Source organism: Aethalodelphis obliquidens, unplaced genomic scaffold (genome assembly GCF_003676395.1).
Source record: "Aethalodelphis obliquidens isolate GAN/ISIS:26980383/991018 unplaced genomic scaffold, ASM367639v1 scaffold13, whole genome shotgun sequence".
NCBI classification, from domain to species: Eukaryota; Metazoa; Chordata; class Mammalia; order Artiodactyla; family Delphinidae; genus Aethalodelphis; species Aethalodelphis obliquidens.
The window spans coordinates 27,378,738-27,399,306 of record NW_020837957.1 but is presented as its reverse complement, the minus strand read 5'-3'; the positions used below and the strand labels follow the sequence as shown (position 1 = coordinate 27,399,306).

Sequence of the window (20,569 nt, the reverse complement as noted above, 5' to 3'; positions counted from 1 at the left end):
ATGTAAGGGAAGGTGTAAGGGAAGGTGTAAGGGAAGGTGTAAGGGAAGGTGTAAGGGAAGGTGTAAGGGAAGGATGTAAGGGAAGGTGTAAGGGAAGGTGTAAGGGAAGGATGTAAGGGAAGGTGTAAGGGAAGGATTCTCAAGCTGATAAAATAAAGACCTGGGGCTTTAGGTATCGTCGTGCCCACCTCCACCTCCACCTCCCTGGTGTGAGCTGCTGTTCTTTCTCCCCTGGATTATTCCAGAAGTCTACTACTGGTCTCCTGCTCCTTGTCTCCCTTCAGTCTAGCCTGGCCTTATTAGCCAGAGTGATCCTGTTAAAACATCTGTTAGGCCCATCTCACCTAGACTAAACACCACAGTCCTTAGCAACAGTCTGTAAGGTCCTATTGGACCTCCTGGTCTCCTCTGTGATCTCTGACCTCTCCTCCTACTCATCTGCCCCTCACCCCTGTGCTCCAGCCACACCGGCCTCCTTGCTGTCCCTTCCCCACACCAGACCTGTACCCTCACCGCTGCCTCCACCCGAGAACTCTTTCCCTGAGGTCCACATGCCCGGCTCTTTCATCTCTTTCAGGTCTTCACCTGCTCAGTGACTTTCTCAGTTAGACTTGTCCCATCACAACACTTTATAGTGCCCCCTCCTCTTCTCTCAATTTATATCATTCCTTCACACTTATTAACATATATTTTGTTCCTCTGACTTCCTTACTAGACTGTAAGCTTCACAAAACAGGAAATTTTGTCTGTTGCCCTCTCCAGTATATCCCCAGCACCTAGAAAGGTGCCTGACACTCAATAAATATTTGTTGGATGTATGGTTAAAGCATAAATTAATGGTTATGAGATAATAGTAGGGTTCAGCTGATATAAAAGCTGATGTGATCTTGGGCCTCATGCAGTGTTCACATAGATATAGAAAGATATTTATTGTAAAGAATTGGCTCACGTGATTATGGAGGCTAGCAAGTTCAAATTCTGCAGAGCCCATGTCCCAGTTTGAGTCCAAAGGGCAGCAGGCTGCATAGAACCAGGAAGAGCTGATGCCCAGTTCAAAGGCCGTCAGCAGGAGAATTCTCTCTTACTCAGGGGAAGGGTCAGCTTTTTGTTCTATTTAGGCCTTTGACTGATTGGGTGAGGCCCACACCCATTAGGAAGGGCAATCTGTTTTAGTTAGTCTACTGATCTAAATGTTAATCTCATCCAAAAACACCCTCACAGAAATACTCACAATAAAGTTTGACCAAGTATCTGGTACCCTGTAGCCCAGTCACACTGACACCTAAAACTAACCTTCACAGTACTCTCATCAGACCACACCCAAACCCTAGGTTTTGTTCTGGGCACCACATCCCAGAGACTATGCTGATGAAGCCCTGACAACATTGGTGTCTGGGGAGGAGATGGGGGGAGTTGGGACTGTTGCCCTGAAGAAGTGAAGTCGTGACTGGGGTTGAGTGATGACTTCAAACATTTGAAGGCTTATCTCATGGAAGAAAGAGGAAGGGATTCTTTGGTCTGGAAGGCCTACCTCAAACAAGTGGACTGAGGGCAAATCTTACAGGTAGAAAGTAGGAAGAGAACTCTTCTGCCTTGGGAGCTACCCAGGTCTTCTTTCTGGAAGGGTTCAGGCAGTGGCCAGCTGTAAGCGGGAGTCAGAAGTGTCCTGTGCTGGTCTGCCCTGGGTGCTGCTTCTCTGACCTTGGGTAGGCCTTTAGCTTCTCGGATGTTTCCTCCTCTCTACCGTGGAAATCAGACTAGCCTACCTCACAGGTCATCCTGAGGATCAGGTGGAAATAACAACACCTTGTAAAACTCGTTGGGGGTTGGGGTCAGAGTGAGAGAACTGGTGGTCAGAAGGGGCACCGACTCACCCCTTGTCGCGGCAGAAAATTTCCACTGACCCGCAGACAGGGACGCTTCCCTGCCCCTGGCAGCTTTGCTTTCTTCTCACTGGAATGTGCCTGAGGAGTGGCCGTTGACTCCTTTTCCACATTCCTCAGCCCTGAGTGTATGATCTGTGCCGCTGCTGGCCCTGGGGGAGACGGACGCGCGAAGTGCATGGCGCGTGGAGGGAGCTTCCCCTTTCGAGGAGTCAGCTACACGGTGGCGTCCCTTTTAATTACTTCAGGATACGTTCCCGAGTTGCTCCCCATTTCTACTCTTATTTACACTGTTCACATTCTTGCCTCTGGAATGCACCAGGGTGATCTATCCCACCTTCCACTCTGAAGAAATGTACTCTCTGCATAACGTATTTATAGCCCAAGTGTTTTATTTGATGGCCGTAACATGAATGAGAAAAAAAGAGCAGAACATCCAGGGATGCTTGCCTAAACATGCAGAACTGTGCTGGCAGTGGGACAAAGGCCTTTGGACTGTTGTGGGTTTTTTCAGTGACAGGCTTAATAAAAACGACTTTTTAGCACAAGTGCTTTTCAGTGAAAAGAAGATTTTACTACAGTGCTTAAGTCAGAAAATCAGATAAACATTGTTTGAAGTTCACTGTTGATGAGTAGCTAAGCTTCAGAGGATTTATGCATAGGTTGGCATGGTTACCGTTGGCAGGTAGTTGGTTCAGGAGCTTTTTCTTATGCAGGTGATGTCAAAACAAGGTCAGGGCTTCCCTGGTGGCGCAGTGGTTGAGAGTCCGCCTGCCGATGCAGGGGACACAGGTTCGTGCCCCGGTCCGGGAAGATCCCACATGCCGCGGAGCGGCTGCACCCATGAGCCATGGCCGCTGAGCCTGTGCGTCTGGAGCCTGTGCTCTGCAACGGGAGAGGCCACAACAGTGAGAGGCCTGCGTACCGCAAAAAAAAAAACAAACAAAAAAACACAAGGTCAAAGCTAAATGGTCCCCACTGGTTTTGCTTATAACTGGCATTGGGACATGTAGCAAGTGTCATTACTAGGTAGCACTTCATGGTGCCTGATACATAGTAAGTGTACAGTAAATGGTGACTGTTGTCAGTGGTCATAATTTACGCTCAGCTTATTAATGATTAGTTCCGGGTTTCCCAAGCCAATACAACCCAGAAAGGTTCTATTATTCTTTATTAAGTACTAAACAGCCCAATTTCTAGGATAGAAAGAGCTGTCAATTTGGGGATCCAATTTGGGGATCCAGTAGATGTTCGAGTGGCAGTAACGTTCGGTCAGTCCAAAGCGTAAACCAGGATTTCTCAGTCATGGCGCTATTGACATTTCAGATAATTCTTTGTTATGGGGGCTGCCCTGTGCACTGTAGGATGTTTAGCAGCATCCCTGACCTCTATTCACTAGATGCCAGTAGCTCCTCCCTCCCAGTTGTGACAATCAAAAACGTTTCCAGGCATTGCCAAATGTTCCCTGGGGGGCAGAATCACCCCTGGTTAAGAACCACTGGTGTAGAGGAAACTGTGAGATGCACGTTGGGCTTCTCAAACTGTGGATCATGCAGTACCCATTAAGGCTAGGCTTCTCAACTGTGGCTGAACATTGGAATCACCCAGGGAGCTTTTTTTTTTTGCGGTACGCGGGCCTCTCACCGCTGTGGCCTCTCCCGTTGTGGAGCACAGGCTCCGGACGCACAGGCTCAGCGGCCATGGCTCACGGGCCCAGCCGCTCCGTGGCATGTGGGATCCTCCCGGACCGGGGCACGAACCCGCGTCCCCTGCATCGGCAGGCGGACTCTCAACCACTGTGCCACCAGGGAAGCCCCCCAGGGAGCTTTAAAAAATCCTGATGCCTGGGTCCCACCCCCAAGTTCTAATCCGGGATATGGCCTGGGCCTCAGGATTTTTAGAAACTCTTCAGATGCTTCTAGGTTTCAGCCAAGAGGGCAACTACAGCATGAGTAGGTGATGGAATCAGTTTGGTGAAGTGCTTCTTTGCTAGCATTTAAAAAGTATATGTATATATAGTTGGAGAGAAAATATTAATGCCTGGCATAATAGTTAGGGTAAGTACTGTTTTGTATGTGTGTGGAGGCTGAAAACATTGCTGGCAAGGGTAGAGCCCTAAGCAGAGTCCCTGCCCTCAACCTGCTGTTAGTCTGGCTATAACCACTTCAGAAACTGCTTGCTTTTTGTTAATGATAGTTAATGTGAAAACATTTTTTATTGAGGTATAATTGACATATAGCATGATATTAGTTTCAGGTGTTCAACATAGTCTTCAATATTTGTATATATTGTAAAACGATCACCACAATAAGTCTAGTTAACATCTGTCACCATATGTCCAGAATTTTTTTTCTTGTGGTGAGAACTTTTAAGATCTGTTGTCTTTAGCAACTTTTAAATATGTGATACCGTGTTACTAACTATAGTCACTAAGCTGTACATTACATCCCCATGACTTATTTAGTTTATAAGTTGAAGTTTGTACCTTTTGACCCCTTTGCCCGTTTCACTCACCCCCTACCTCCCACCTCTGGCAACCACCAATCTCTTCGCAGTATCTGTGAATTTGGTTTTTTGTTTTGATTTTAGACTCCACGTATAAATGAGATCATATGGCATTTGGCTTTGTCTGACTTACTTCACTTAGCATAATGCTCTTGAGGTCCATCCATGTTGTTGCAAATGGCAAGATTTTATTCTTTTTTATGGCTGAAAATATTCCATTGTGTATATATGCCACATCTTTATTCATTCATCCATGGGCACTTAGGTTGTTTCCATATCTTGGCTGTTGTAAATAATGCTGCAGGGTGCATATATCTTTTCAAGTTAGTGTTTTCATTTTCTTCAGATAAATACTCAGAAGTGGAATTGCTGGATCGTATGGTAGTTCTGTTGTTAATGTGAAATTTAATACAAAACATTTAGAGTTCTGTGGCTTGGGAATTTTTGAGCCTTTTTGCTCACATTTTGAGGTTCCACCCTGACACTGATAAAATCAGTTATAAATGCTAGCCAATAAAGATGACATGCATATTTTCACCAGCAGCTAAATTTAATTATAGTACAGCAACAAGATGATAATTTTCCCCCTTTGTGTGTGTTAATTATATATACCATGATATGCTAGGTCAGCATTGGTCTAAATACATCCAGCAAAAAATGTGGGACTTGCATCAATCATCCCAAAAGTTTTATGAGGATCAGTCTAACAGCCTCTTGACTTCCTTATCTATGGGAATTTGGGGGTCTTACAAAATAAACTGTAATACACATTCATCTCACTACGAGGAAGTAGTATACAAAGTGGTAGAAGACAGGCCAGCTCTGCCCATTTTTTATCTCAGTGCTCAGGAGACATTAAACCAAAGGGACTCTTGCTGTGGTGGTGACTCTGATGGCAGAGGCTGCAACTGTGGAAGACTCGGACGTCAAGTTCAGGTGCTAGCAGGCCTTTGGGATCACTTGCACTGATCCAGAAGCCCATTACAAGCCTATGAAAACACACCAAGGCTTCCTGTTTAACTTGAAACTCATTCCTTGAAAGGTTGGCCTTCAATTTAGGTATCTGGAAAATAGTGATGAGTCTCATGATTCCTCACAATGCACTCTCTCATCACAAAGTTCTTTAAAAATTCAAAAGGACATCCTGCCTTGTTTGTAGTTTTGTCTTTACCTGGAAGAAGGTAGGCTTGTGATTGTTTCTTGAATCAGCTGCTGAAAAAAGATGATGTGCCTCTCTAACAAAGGGAAGAGGTTGGATTGACAAATACCCATTAATTGTCTGATTAGTTCTTTCACTAATCATGATTCAGCTCTGGGTGACTGCACCACATTAAATATGCAATTCTGTTTCTTCTAGGTGTCTGAGGGATCTGTGGTCCATTTTTCATCAGGAAACTTCTCCTTGTCAGCAGAAACAGAGGAAAGAAGCTTCCCGCATGGAAATGAGCATCTGTTAAATTGGGCCCGAAAGGAATATGGAGCAGTTACTTCATTCACTGAACTCAAGATAGCAAGAAACATTTATATTAAAGTGGGGGAAGGTAAATTTTATGTGGCATCAATTACTGACTGATTTATGACAGTCAGTTTTTTTCTTTTCTGAGACCAGGTGGTTAGGGCGGGGAATTATAGAATTACAGATTGTTGGAGCTGGCAGGGACCTGAGGGATCACCGGGGCCTACTCACCACCACATCCTCTCCTTCCCTTTTTCCTTCTGAGGAGACAGACCGGTAATGGGGGAGAAGTGGGGAGTAGCCTGGTTGAGAGAGGAGAAGGTGGTTGTGCAGAATTTAGAAGACACCCATGCACAGAAGTCAGAAGAAGTGAGTGGAGGCCGAGAAGCTGAGGTGTGGGAAAGGAGGGAATACCTGATGGAATGCACGAAGAGTTAGCAGGATGGGTCAACAGTTAGAGCTTCCTCCCACTTATAATTCTGTAGACATTTGAAGCCAATGTCAGCTTTATGGCCTCGAGACATCAGTTAAGTTTTGGACAATAGCAGAGGAAAAGTGTTTGAAAATATTTTTTAATACTAATGCCTGTTACAAGGACAAATTATTGGAGAAAGGAACTGTTTAGCCTTGATAAGAAATTGCCCATTTTAATTTCCTTGCCTTGCAGAGGGATATAAATATCTGGTGACTCAGCTTTGAAAGCATATTATTTCTTAAATAACTTTTTAATCATTATTTTTAGTTGAGGAGCTCCCGAATAAGTCACTGGAAATAACAACTCTTGTGAATGGGTCCTTGTTACAGTCAGGTGATTGTGTGAAAATGGCATTTCAGGTCCTCAGGGTCCATCTGCTTTCTTTTGAAACCTACAGCAATTGTCACCTCTTCCACAGGCAGCGTGGCAGCACAAGTGAATTATTGAATGCTAGTTCCCAGCCCTTTTTTGGATCTGGGATGTTTAATATCGATGCAGGAAGAGGTGGACACTGAAGTTGAGTGTGTGCTCTGTGCAGAGGCCATATCAGGTGCCTTCACATGCACCCCACTTAACCCTGCCAGTAATCCTAGGAGAAAACCGTTATTTCCACCATTTTGCAGAGGGGTTGGTAGAGGGTTAACCTAACTTGCTCATATCCACATTACTAGCAAGTGACAAAACTAGAACTCAAACTCAGGTTTCCTGACCTTTGAGTCTAATGCTTATTTCCTGATGCTGCATTTTAAGTCTTAGCCAAATAAGCGTAACCTAAACGTGAAAGTAGGTTACCTGGATGGGCAGACTTGTTTAGTTGAGTAGAGGGAGGAAGAGTTTTAGACGAGAACTGGGTTCAAAAAGTTGAAGTTTGTTACTAAACTCTCATGGTATTCAGGCAGCTAAGCATAGAGGTCAAGTCCTATTGGAACAAAACAAAAAGTCTCTTTTAATAAAGGTTCTAAGCCCTGACCAACAGTCTCTATTTCTGAAGCAGAATTCTGGTGCATATTGATTGAATATTGATTACCCCCCTGGAATGTGTTAGAATAAGAATATGTGTTATGGTAACATGTAGAATGTTGGGCTCGTTTCTCTTTCTGGTGCATGTGCTTCTGTGTACAGGAGTGAGGGGTTCCATGACTTCCCCAAGGCTGCACACTGGATCAGGGAAGAACTTTAAGGACCTGGTGTCCCACCCAGTAAAAACTGTTTAACTCCTTGGCGACACCTTTGGAGCCCCTGAAACTTGACTCCAGCCACCAGTTGGGTATAAGTCGCTGGCCCATACCATGGAGAGGAGCAGCTGGGAGAGTGAGGGTCCTTGGTTAGGTTGGTGGACCACAGGCGATGTTGTCTATCACCATGGATTGGACTCTGCTGAACAAACCTCATCCACTGGTTTCCCAGAACCTGACCTGTCTCTACCCAACTGAGGCGGGAATCCTAGGCCATGAGCCTCCTCTTGTTCTTTCCCCAGTGGTTCTCAAAGTGTGGTCCCCACCCCAGCAGCATCCTTATCACCTGGGAACTTATAGAAATGCTGGTTCTTGGACCCACCCCAGACCAAGTGAATTGAAAACCCTGGGGTCCAGCCATCTGTGTTTTAGCAAGCACTCTAGGTGATTCTGTTGCTTGCTAACGTTTGAGAACTACTGCTCTAACCTATATGCTTAGAGTGGAAGAACTGAGGGCTTTCGGTTCTTATCCTAGCTGGTCTCATTACCTGTGAGGCTTCAAGCAACACTCTGATTTACCTACCACCGGAGCCTCAGTTTCTATAACGGCAGCATGAGGTGTTTACATTACCTCCCAGGTTCTTAGAGTATATTATTCTAGCTCTCAAAGTGGTTTGTCAATCCTTTCCTAAAATACAAATAAGCATGTGACTTCCCCCCTCCCCCAAACTTGCCAGGTTTCTACCCGGGGATTCCCCTTTGTGGTTTCCTTTCTGCTTGGCAGTTGGTGTAAGTTTTGATGCCAGGCATGCGGAAGGTCATTTGGGGGGAAAAAAACCCCACACACATGCATGCACGCACAACAAAAAGTGATCAGCTTATTCACCTTAGTGACAATGGCAACTGGGACTTAAGCCCTTAACAACATCAACTTTTAAACAATTAAACCTTTCCTGGTGGTTTTAGAGGGTCACAATGTGGGTGAGTGTTTTGTTATTTGTCTTAAATCTCACACCATTGTTAATTCAGGAAACCTATGCCATGTGCCTACTCTATTATGTGCCAGATGCACCCCAGGCACACCTATGAACTGGGTATACGGGCCAGAGTCCCAGGAGGGTCCTAGTCTCTTGAGTTCCAGACTGACCCGTCCCGGGCCCATACCTCCACCCTCTGATTCTTGATTAAGTTTCAGCCTTGCCACCCCAACATCATCTTCTGTCCTGTGATCTGGGGGAGGCATCCGCAGGGCTGCAGCTGCAGGGTGTGCGTTCCTCATCTGCTCATCTGGCAAAACCCTCAGCAGATGTGGAGGGGAGGCTGCTCCGGCGGCCTGAGTCGGCAGAGCCCTGGCCTCTTCTCTCTGAGGGGGTCTTTAGGGAAGAATACAGAATGCAGAGCCAACGCTTTCTTGAAGCGAGCCTCCAAGCAGGGGCCTCGTGAACTCCTCTGGTCCCCTCTGTTCTAGGGGTGGCACTGGGGGTGCCATGGTGCACGGAGCCAGGATGCCACAATGTATGTTGTGAGCTTCAGTAGAGGGGAGGTTGCACAGTTGGGCAGGCAGGGGAGGGCACTGTCAACCCAATCTTGGGAACTCCCGGGCTGATTCCTCACTCCTAAGTGAGACTTGCATATGAATCTGAACCCTGGCATGCTGTCCATTAAATGAAAAAGGCAGAAGTCTGTTTCATTAGAGTGCCAGGGCTCTGATTAATTACCCCTTCTGAATAAAGCTTGCTACACCTAGAACTTCCTTGACACTGGTCCCAGCTGTCACACTGCCAGCAGTTTCAAGTCCTGTTTAAACATTTAAACCACTAAATGGAAATCCCATCAGCCATGGTGTGTAAGCATCATGTGCCGTTGGGGGAGTATCTTCAGACTGTTAGTAATTGCATCACTTTCCCTGGTGGAGGTGATGAACAGCCCTCAGCACAATCAGATAATGTTTATGAAAGCACCTTATAAACTGTAAAGTGCCATGTAAACATTCGCTGTCTGTGTCAGGATTATGGGAAAGAGTAGAGGTCTGCCCTCACTGTTTCCCTCAAACTGTTACCTTCAGCTTTTAGAGTATTGCTTTGAGGGATAAATATGAAGGAATGATTAATTCTACACCGTGCGCCAGAGAATTAGTTAGGTTGCTGGTTCTTCTATTAATTGAAGTAGCAAATATCCAAAGAGGAGCATGTTTGGGGATAGGATAGGTCATTGGATTCAGTGTTGAGTATGCTGACTAAAATATCTATTGGATTTTTGGGTGGAAGGTGCTTGGTAGGCAGATGACAACGCAGGTCTGCAGCTCAGGAGTCATGATCTAGGTATAAATTGAAGCCGTGGGAGTGATTGAGATCATCTAGGAAGAAAACGAAATAAAAAGAGAGTTGAGGAAGGAATTGAGATTCTTAGTCTTGGTTTATATCAGGATTAACCATGGAGCTTTTCAAAAAGAAAGCGTCCTAGGTCCCACCTAGATCTTCTGAATCAGACTCTCTGGGGTGGGGTCCAAACAGGTGGATTCTGATATGCACCAAAGATTGAGGACCACTGGTGTTTAAAGGATGAGCAGACGAGGAACTAGTGAGAGGCTGAAAGGTAGGTCAGAGGAAATGGGTGAGGACAAAGCAGAATCAAAGAGAACAGGAAAGGAGAGAATTTAGACCAAAAGAGGCCACTAAAGTTGGTCAGTAGGAGGCCACTGGTGACCATAGAGGAAGCATTTCAGGACACAAGCTTGTGATTTCCTGTGTCCTGCACTTGCCCAGTGTCACTGTTATCTTCTCTCCTTTGAGTCTGGTTACCATGTAGTTCAATGTGTTTTTTTACTTTCAGATCAAGTGTTCCCTCCCACATGCAACATAGGGAAGAATTTTCTCTCCCTCAATTACCTTGCCGGGTACCTTCAGCCCAAAGCTGCAGAAGGGTGTGTGATATCCAGCCAGCCCCGAGATAAGGAAGTACACATCATTGAGCTAATCACCCCCAACTCTAACCCCTACAGGTGAGTGTGAGTGTGAGTGTGTGTGTGTTGTGTGTGTTTTCTGAACTAAGAGATGAAAACAAAGATCTGATATGACTTGATATGATTCTGACTTGAGACAGGGAGAGGCTTAGCCCTCCCTCGTGTGAGGGGGAGGAAGCCACTGATGCTTTGGGTGAGATTCACAGAAGCTTTGAAGAAGGGAGTAAAGGTACCAGTGTCATATTTTATTTTCTGCATCTGTCTCTAGATCCCATATATCCCAGATGAGTTCTGAAGCCTAATTTGAACTTCTTGGTATAGTCGTCCATTGGTGTCTGTGGGAGGTTGGTTTCAGATCTCCCTCGGATACCAAAACCCATAGATGCTCAAATCCTTTATATAAAATGGCATAGTATTTGCATATAACCTACGCACATTCTCCTGTATACTTTAAATCGTCTCTAGATTACTTATCATACCTAATACAATATGTAAATAGTTGTAAATACAATGTAAATAGTTGCCTGCATGTGGCAAATTCAAGTTTTACTTTCTGGAACTTCCTGGAATTTTTTTTTTCCCCAATATTTTCCATCCGTGGTTGGTTGAATCTTCAGATGTGGAACCTGCAGATACAGAGGGTGGACTGTACTAGTTATAGAATAGTCACTCTTACTCCATTATTATCTCCTTTGACTGAGGTTATCCCTGTTAAGAAAATTACAAAATGTGCCTTGTTGACATAATTATTATTTTGACAATATTATGTGGTTTTTTTAATACTATGTTTTTTAACAGATTCCTGTTTATAGTGTCCTCAGAGCACTTTTGCACTCATAACTGTTTAAATCTGTGTGTGAATGTGTGTGTGTGTGTGTGTATCAGAGGAGTGGCCCTTCATGGTGACACACCAAAGAGCCATTAGATACCACTTACCTCTCTCTCTCTCACCCCCACCGTCCTGCCCCAGGACTGGAAATTTAACTCTATCAAGAATGATTGTGGAATTTAAGAAAGAAAGAAAGAAAAGGGAGAGTGTAGGCCTTTCTCCCACTTTCACCTGCATTTCATGGGGACTAGTGAGTTAAAATGTAAATTTATATTATAGAAGGATTTCACAGTTAAAATTCTAATGAAACTTTGATTTCAAAAGTGATTAAACTACCAATCGGTTTTGGTAGGGTTGGAAATGGAATTCTGTTCCATGTAAAGAATTTGTGGAAAATTAAAAGGGAATGGGAATAGAAGCGATCTGGCATATGTGCTTAGATATAAGCCTGAGGCTTCATTTGAGTACTGTATATCATTCATTTTACGGTTTACAAGTGTGTAAAACCAAGATGGAAATAAAGACTTTCCCCTAAATCCAGAATGACAGAGATGTTATTGTTTGGTAAAAATTCTCTTTTATACTGGATTCTTAGAAGTTTGGATTGTATTCATTAATTTTCCAGTAATCACTTGGTTGACCATCTGTTTTTTTATTTTAATAACTGTATATCCAGAAGTTTGGGAAAGTAAATGCAGATATGATTTTGTGACAAATGTTAATGGCTTAAGCACACCTTATATAAGTCAAGAAATTCTCTAGCCTTCTGCCTCTTATTTTATTCTGAAGCTTCCTCACTGCTTTACTGCCTCCCTCTTCCATCCACCCTGTCATCCCACTCACCAAACTGCCGCCCACTACTGCTCTGAAGGATTTTGAGCATATAGCAGTTTAGAACGTTACACATCAAAGGTGCTGGAGGCTGAAAAAGCAGCAGTTCTGCTTCAGAAGTAAACTCTCCGGGTTTGTTCACGTCCATTTCAAACAGTGGCTGCCGCATCATACAGGGAGATCACAGAGAGATCAGCTCTGCTTTGCGTCCACCTGGAGGGGTGGGATAGGGAGGGTGGGAGGGAGACACAAGAGGGAGGGGATATGGGGATCTATGTATACGTATAGCTGATTCACTTTGTTATACAGCAGAAACTAACACACCACTGTAAAGCAATTATACTTCAATGAAGATGTTAAAAACAAAAAAAGTGGCTGCATTAAGTAACCACCTTTTTTTTCTTTTTTCAACAAAGAGAAAAAGTTTAGTGGCTAATTGTCCACAGGCATATTTTTCTATTGTTATGTAAAACCATTTTGTTATGTGTGCACTAACAATCTGTTTTGCACATGTCATTTGCCTGGGATCAACTCCAGCTTTTTAATCAACTGGCCAGACGCTGGAAACATGAAGACTTGGAAGAGGGGAAGATAGTTGCAACTTTCTGGCATTTGGGTCCTAACTCTGCCTTTGTTTTCCATTCACAGTGCTTTCCAGGTGGATATCATAATTGACATAAGACCTTCTCGAAAGGATCCTGAGGTGGTCAAAGATCTCATCCTGATCTTGAAGTGCAAAAAGTCTGTCAACTGGGTGATCAAATCTTTTGATATTAAGGGAAACCTGAAAGTTATCGTAAGTTAGTTAAGCGTTTCTTTGTTTTGATGAATGGTGGTAATTTAAGCTGTGTTTGTATTTTTGTGAAGTTTCTCTCTGTTATTTTTCACTTTATAAAAGAGGCTGCTCCTTGGCTTCTCCTGACAAGGGCGAGCGGGGTGGTAGTTAAAAACATGGTCTTTGGGGTCAGTACAGACCCAGATTTAAGTTCAGGCTCTGCCATTTACAAACTCTGACCTTGGGCAAGCTCCTTAACCTCTCTGGACCCCACTTGCCTCATTTGTGAAATTCCTGGAATGTATTAGTGTGCTTCCCAGACTTAGTAAGTATAAAATAATGAACACAAGCCTTTCATGGCTGAGAGCCCTGTAGGGGCCTCAGTGTCATGGTCCTAAATTTCAGCTCTCACTTTGGGGTTGGGTACTGAAGGAAGCTGTGGGAAATCAGCTGACTCCAGCCCATTTTTCTTTTTGAGATAAATACTTGGTATTGGCATGTCTTTTTTTTTTTTTTTTAATTAATTAATTTATTTATTTATTTATGGCTGTGTTGGCTCTTCGTTTCTGTGTGAGGGCTCTCTCTAGTTGTGGTGTGCAGGCCTCTCACTATTGCGGCCTCTCCTGTTGCAGAGCACAGGCTCCAGACACGCAGGCTCAGTAATTGTGGCTCACGGGGCAGGCTGCTCCGCGGCATGTGGGATCTTCCCAGACCAGGGCTCGAACCCGTGTCCCCTGCATTGGCAGGCAGATTCTCAACCACTGCGCCACCAGGGAAGCCCCTGGCATGTCTTTTTTGCTTGCTTCTAAGGGTGAAACACTGATAAAAGCATTATAGCCATGGAGAGGTTAGTGAGATGATGCTGGAAAAGCATCCCCCAGCCTGTTCCCTAAGCATTATATTTCATGAAGGAAATATACTTAAGAAGTTTAGCTGGATGGCATGACAGGCAAACAGTAGCTAGTTTCCTGAAAAGATGAATGTTGAAATTTGGTAAAATAAATCTTTTTCAAGTCTTTAGGGAGATAACTATTTGACAGAATATTGGAGCAAATTATATTGAAAGTTAAAGAAGAATTGCCCCTCCTCATTTTTAAGAAGATAATCACCTCTTTAGCATCTCTTTCGTGGGCTCAAATTTTTGTGCATTTTCTTTTATAAAAACCGTGGCCAGTTCCTCTTTCAGTACCTGCATTGAATCAACTGGAGTGGGTTTTACGTTTTCACTATTTGGGGAGAGGGATACCTTTGGCGTTGGTATTATTCATTCATGGCACCTTCCGTGTGATAATGCAGTGACAGAGCCAACGGTCCCCTGGGCAGCGTCATGTGCAAGCATTTGCCAGGGGCATCAGGCAAAGCCATGAGCACACACATCGTAATTTTAAAGTAATCATTTCTGGTTCCTGTGGGGTTGTTGTTGTTGTTTTTTTTTTTTTAACTTTGAGAGGATCCCAGTGAGCCGTCATGTGTACTGGTGATACATTAATTTGGTATTGAGCACAGAGCCCAGCAGTGATTTTCTGAAGTCAGAGCTGTTTTGATTGTCTTCCCTGGCATGGCCCGAGGGGTGTTGGTGACCAGGGGTGTCTGCGGCCTTTGCTGCCTGGCACACCAACCAAATGTTTTTAATTTCAGAATAACAAAAACAGGAAAGGGAATCATGCTTTGAAAGGCAAAAACATACGGTACATTTTAATTCCCTGCTGGAGTTCTTGTGTAAATGTTCTTTTGGCCCTGACCCTTCAATGGCTCTTTCTCTCCCTGAGTATGTGTGCCTGGTCCATGGCCGTCCTGGAGTTCACTTTGAACATCCCCACTTCTCATATGAATCAGAAAGGCTAGAAATGAGATTGCTCATCCCAGTGCGAGATCTGTTTATATTGCTCTCCTTGGCCGTACTCCTGTTCCAGGCCAATTTTGGACAATGCATGACAACATTGCTAAACAATTAGGTAATGTTTCATGATGTTCTTTTTTATTCTCCCAACCAGTTTCATGCTTTGTGATTTCTTAACTGCTGTCTCAGATGTGAATTCTGACTGTGCTGGGAGGAATAGTTACCTGCTAATAAAAGGCTGCTAATAAAAGGGTGGAGTGGAAAGAATCCTGGCTTTGGGGCCAGAAAGGGCTGGATTCAAATCCCATTTCCAATTGCCATTACTCCCAGTTGATACTGGGCAGTCTCATTAAATTCTGGGTCTGTTTCCTTTCCTGTGAAATGGGTACGATGATAGTACTCACCTAGAGAGTCCTTGTGAGGTTTAGCAGAGTCCATTCATTCATTCAACAAATATTTGTTAAGTGTGTCCTGGGTATTTCATCTAAAGCACTCAGCATACTGCCTGCACATGGTGAGTTCTCAGCTACATGTACTACTTAGCTTCTGTGAGCCTCAGGTTCCCCTTCTCTAGAAAGGAATAGTAATGCCCAGTCCTTATACTTTGGAGGAGAATTAATTAACACATGTAAAGCTCTTAGCACAGTGCCTGCCATAAAAAGGAGGGTTCATCTTCCTTCTATTAACAACTCTTTAAAAGTTTGTCTGTAGGAGCAATTAACAAAGTGAAGACAAGGACAAATGTCCACTAAAAGAATTGTATGGAACTTGATGGGGTAAATTTAAAGAAGAGCATGCAGACATAGAGAACGGATGTGTGGACACCGGGCGGGGGTGGGGTGGGGTGAATTGGGAGATTGGGATTGACGTATGTGCGCTACCATGTGTGAAACAGATGCTAGTAGGAACCTGCTGTACAGCACAGGGAGCTCAGCTCGGTGCTCTGTGATGACCTATATGGGTGGGATGGGGGGGTGGGAGGGAGATCCAAGGGGGAGAGGATATATGTATACATGTAGCTGATTCACTTCGTTGTACAGCAGAAACTAACACAACATTGTAAAGCAACTATACCCCAATTAAAAAACCAAACCAAAACAAAACATAGGCGCGCGCGTGTGTGTATATGTGTGTCAGGAATGGGACCTGGGTAGAATGCACCCTCCAAAAGACAGGATGGTCCTAAGAGACACAAAGGGTTGTGTGCTGGAGCCAGATGGGACTACTACAAGTGTCCACATTACATCGCCATGCCCAGCTCTGGCTTTTAATTCAGGGCCCTTATGGACCATGCATAATCACATTTTGGAAGAACCTCCAACACATAAAAGAATAGATGGAGATAACTTGTTAGAAATTTCCTGTTGTATTATTTCATATGGCCTCAGGGCTTCAAGTTTGGAAATAGTGAGTTTATTCTTAGAAAAGACATTTTTTAATCCCAGTGGGAATATACACAACTCTCTGCCTAACCCGTCCCCCAGATGCCCCCTCCCAGACATCAGCAGTTTTGATGCAGGTGTGTTGGGTGGTGGGAGAGAGGGGAAACCACTCAGACTCTACTTAGCTCATCGGCCTTTGTGAAGATACGAGTGGGAAATGGCGGTGGTATTTGAGACCTCCTTGAACACTCGCATAGGAAGTAGCTATACTGAGGCCTTGAAAAAGCCTGGGGACTCCCAGAAATACAGGATGAGGAATTCACTCATTGCCGGGAACCAACTTGCCTGCCATTGTCCCAAACCTTGCTGCTTTACAAATGCGTAGGTAGATTTCTAGCCTTGTAAGTCACGAGGTGTCATGAGTATGAGTTGTACTGACAGCTCCTAGAGTTAATGTGGAAAGGTGTAAACAAGTCATTCCATATTGTTACAAAAAGGATAGGTGGCAGTTATGATGATAGTATTCTGGAAATACAGTATTTTCTCAGCTGTCCAACAACATGAAAGACTAGTGCAGATGAGGCCAAGCGGTATTGTTTAGGCCAATGTTGCAACTCCAGCCAGTCAAAACAACAGGCTACCTTGAAAGGCTGGAAGAAGCTGTGCTGAAGAAAATGCTATTGACTCAGTGAATAAGAAGTTCTAAGAACAAATTGGATCCTTCTTTACTTCATTTTAGTTTCCTTCTTTCCTTCCTTCCTCCCTCTCTCCCTCTCTCCCTTCGTTTCTTCTTTCTCTTTCCCTAAGGAATTTTCTCTGAAGGAGTTTTCTCTGAATCCCAGTAAGAATAGAATAATCCAAACCTGTGAAACTGAGGTTTTTTTTGCAAATGGCTACAGAACTTGGTTAAAGCTCTCTGTGGCCCTTGCGTGCATCACTGTGACTGGCCAGTGTGGCAGTTTTTCCTCAGATAAGCACTTTGGGTAGTAGAAGAATATACTGGGTGAGATCCTTTAAGCTTTGAATTGAAAATGTGTGTCCTCAGCCAATATCTCACAACCAGAGAGGCCAAGAGAACTTAGAGGCTGTGAATCTTCTATGGTTTTACAGTGGGAAAGGATTAATATTTAGTCATGTTAGGGGCAAACAGAATGGGAAACAAATGGGGAATTTAGGAAAAATGCTGCATGTATGCAGAAGAAAATAATTGGGCATGGAAATTAAAGTGATTTTTATATGGCATGAGATGGCATAATCTGCTTGCTGGAAGGGCCTTCCAGCCCTGTTGGAGCATTTGTTGAAAATGTGGTGACTTCCCTTTGGGGTGCCCCCTGCAGCATTCAGCTCCCTCACCGTCTGAGAAGGTCACTGCTGTAGGATCAGAAGGTGATGTGAAATTTACCTTCCATGTCCTTGTTACTCAGAGTCCTTTTATATCCTTTCCTGGAAAGATTTCTGTCATTCAGTTTTAAGTTTGTAACTGATTACCAAGTGAAAGTTAAATTTAACAGTTACTTGTACTGCCGGATAAAAATATTGGTACTATACATAATGGAATATTACTCAGCCATAAAAAGAAATGAAATTGAGTTATTTGTAGTGAGATGGATGGACCTAGAGTCTGTCATACAGAGTGAAGTAAGTCAGAAAGAGAAAAACAAATACCGTATGCTAACACATATATATGGAATCTAAAAAAGGTTATGAAGAACCTAGGGACAGGACAGGAATAAAGACACAGATGTAGAGAATTGACTTGAGGACACGGGATGGGGGGAAGGGTAAGCTGGGAGGAAGTGAGAGAGTGGCATGGACATATACACACTACCAAATGTAAGATAGATAGCTAGTGAGAAGCAGCCACATAGCACAGGGAGATCAGCTCGGTGTTTTGTGACCACCTAGAGGGGTGGGATAGGGAGGGTGGGAGGGAGACGCAAGAGGATGGAGATATGGGGATACATGTATAAGTATAGCTGATTCACTTTGTTATAAAGCAGAAACTAACACAACATTGTGAAGCAATTATACTCCAATAAAGATGTTTAAAATATATATGTGTATATATATATGTATATATATATGTAGAGGGATGGTAACTTAATTAATTAATATTTTAAACCATAAAATCTGAGCATATTCTGTTAATAGAATTGGCAGATGTATACAGTTACAGGCTTCCTAAATTGATCATAAATTATAAATGAAGTATGAACATTGACTGTTTGACCGTGTGGAATTCAGTAGTTTACAAAGGTGGGATAGTCTCCACAGTGAAGTAACTAAGTTGTGCCTTCTTTCATTTAACTCTAGGGTATAGGATTTGGGGAAAATATAACATGTACACCTGTATATTTTATATATAATTTTAAATAAAAATAAGGAAAAGTTTGGTATCATATTTGGTGTGTGTGTTAATAAAATTTAAACATTAGCTCTGTAGTGACATACTAGGTATGCTTATGATAATTAGTTTATCAACCAATGACAAAAATGATTATGCCATTTGTATCAACATAAGCAACCCAAATGGTATAACCAGTCAGCATGAGTTTCTTAATCTGCTGTTAACAGATTTTCACATCAGTATTCTCAGCCCAAGGAGAGTAGGGATCAAAAGAGTAAATAGTTCTTTCATACACAATAGAGAATCTATTTGTTTCAGATATTAAGGCACTGTTTAATTTCACACACTCATGAGTGAAATTTTACTATTGTCTTCAGGCTCCTAACAGTATTGGCTTTGGGAAGGAAAGTGAAAGATCCATGATAATGACCAAATCAATAAGAGATGACATTCCTTCAACCCAAGAGAGTCTGGTCAAGTGGGCTTTGGACAATGGCTGTAGTCCAGTAACATCATACACAGTGGCTCCTGTGGCTAATAGATTTCATCTTCGGCTTGAAAACAATGGTAAGTATGATTTTTTTTTTTTTTGTATAAAAAATATCCCCCAAATGAGTTTTCCAATGAGGAACTCTCATTTCAGCTTATATGGTGCTGTTTTTCTGTTGCAAATTTTAATGATTCATTCACTACTTTTCGCTATAAAGCTTAAAGTTACATAGAATTGTGCTAGATTATTTTGGGGAAATTATCTTTAATATAGATTTTTTTGTAACAGAGTTGATTGCGTGTTGGAAAACTTAGTTATAGATCACTTTCGCTGTGCTTATATTAAGGATAAATTATCCTGGGTTCTTTTCTCAGAGGTACCTAATGATCACTTTTGGCTGATACACAGAGGGGCTGGGCCTGCAGGAGAGAAGTCTTAGTTCAGGCTGGATCTTATAGGAAAATAGTCATGAGTACTCGTGCTTTTGCATACTCATCCAGAGGGAATGCAGGAGTTATTATCCCACTTTGATGGAGGAGAAAGCAGAGGCTTAACAAGTTCTTAAGGTTCTCCAGAATCTGATCGGTAGTAAGACTTGAAACCCAGGTTTTCTGATCCCCAGACCTCTTGCTTACCACACAGTACCACTACTGAGTGCAGTGCCGGTAGAATGAAGGTTAGGAGTACAGGTTCAAGTCCCAGCCCTGCCATTTGTTCACTGTTTGGAAGTTGCTTAACCTCTGAACCTCAGATTCCTTCTCAGTCATATGAGTGAAACAATAGGCCCACCTCGAAGGGTGGTTGTGAAGGGTTTTTTTAAATCAAAGTACAAATTAAAAACCTCCAAACCTCTGACTTCTTTTGGACCCATACAACTGTGCCATCCTTTTCAAAAAAATAGTATCTAAGGAGAGCCAACATCCACTGTCATCCTTATTCCCAACTCCCACTGAGATGGATTGCCCTCAAGCATACGTCGGTTGGCTTTGGATAGTAGATGTAGAGAATACTGGGAAAAAATTTTTTTCTTTAAATTGTTGAAAATATGATGGAATAATGAGTATGGATTGTATGGAAATATGTCTCTCCCTTTGAAGGAATAACTGTGCCTAAGCAGCTTTTTCTTTCTTCCTTTGGGACTAGGTTCTAAAAGGCCAGGGTACCCAGATACGTGTTAGAATTTAGCGCTCAAAAAGGAGGTAGCAGGGCTTCCCTGGTGGCGCAGTGGTTGGGAGTCCGCCTGCCGATGCAGGGGACGCGGGTTCGTGCCCCGGTCCAGGAGGATCCCACGTGCCGCGGAGCGGCTGGGCCCGTGAGCCATGGCCGCTGAGCCTGCGCATTCGGAGCCTGTGCTCTGCAACGGGAGAGGCCACACCGGTGAGAGGCCCAGGTACCGCAAAAAAAAAAAAAAAAAAAAAAGGAGGTAGCAAAATCATTTCAAAATACCAATACTGTTTCAAGAAATCTTTAGAGAAACTGTTCTAAAGAATCTCTAGGTTCAAGGGAAGTATTTCATTGGCATTTGAATGGAATAATATTGTCCCACATAACTTATTCAAATAGTAGATTTGTATAGCTTGAAGGGCCTTAGAAATCATCTAATCCAGTGGTTCTTAATC

The 20,569-nt window shown here is 43.3% G+C and overlaps 1 protein-coding gene across 16 annotated transcripts in view; it reads left to right on the top strand.

Annotated features, from left to right (window-relative positions):
• Positions 1-20,569, top strand: part of TGFBR3 (transforming growth factor beta receptor 3) — a 205,532-nt gene that overhangs the window by 147,481 nt on the left and 37,482 nt on the right. For all 16 annotated transcript variants that reach the window (XR_003434347.1, XR_003434346.1, XM_027114314.1 and 13 more), the window contains 4 exons: positions 5,746-5,929; positions 10,327-10,495; positions 12,765-12,912; positions 18,838-19,027. Coding sequence is in view for 14 of the 16 variants with exons in the window: in XM_027114314.1 (XP_026970115.1) it covers positions 5,746-5,929; positions 10,327-10,495; positions 12,765-12,912; positions 18,838-19,027 (691 nt within the window). In the remaining 2 variants the exon portion in view is untranslated. The remainder of the gene's footprint in view (positions 1-5,745; positions 5,930-10,326; positions 10,496-12,764; positions 12,913-18,837; positions 19,028-20,569) is intronic.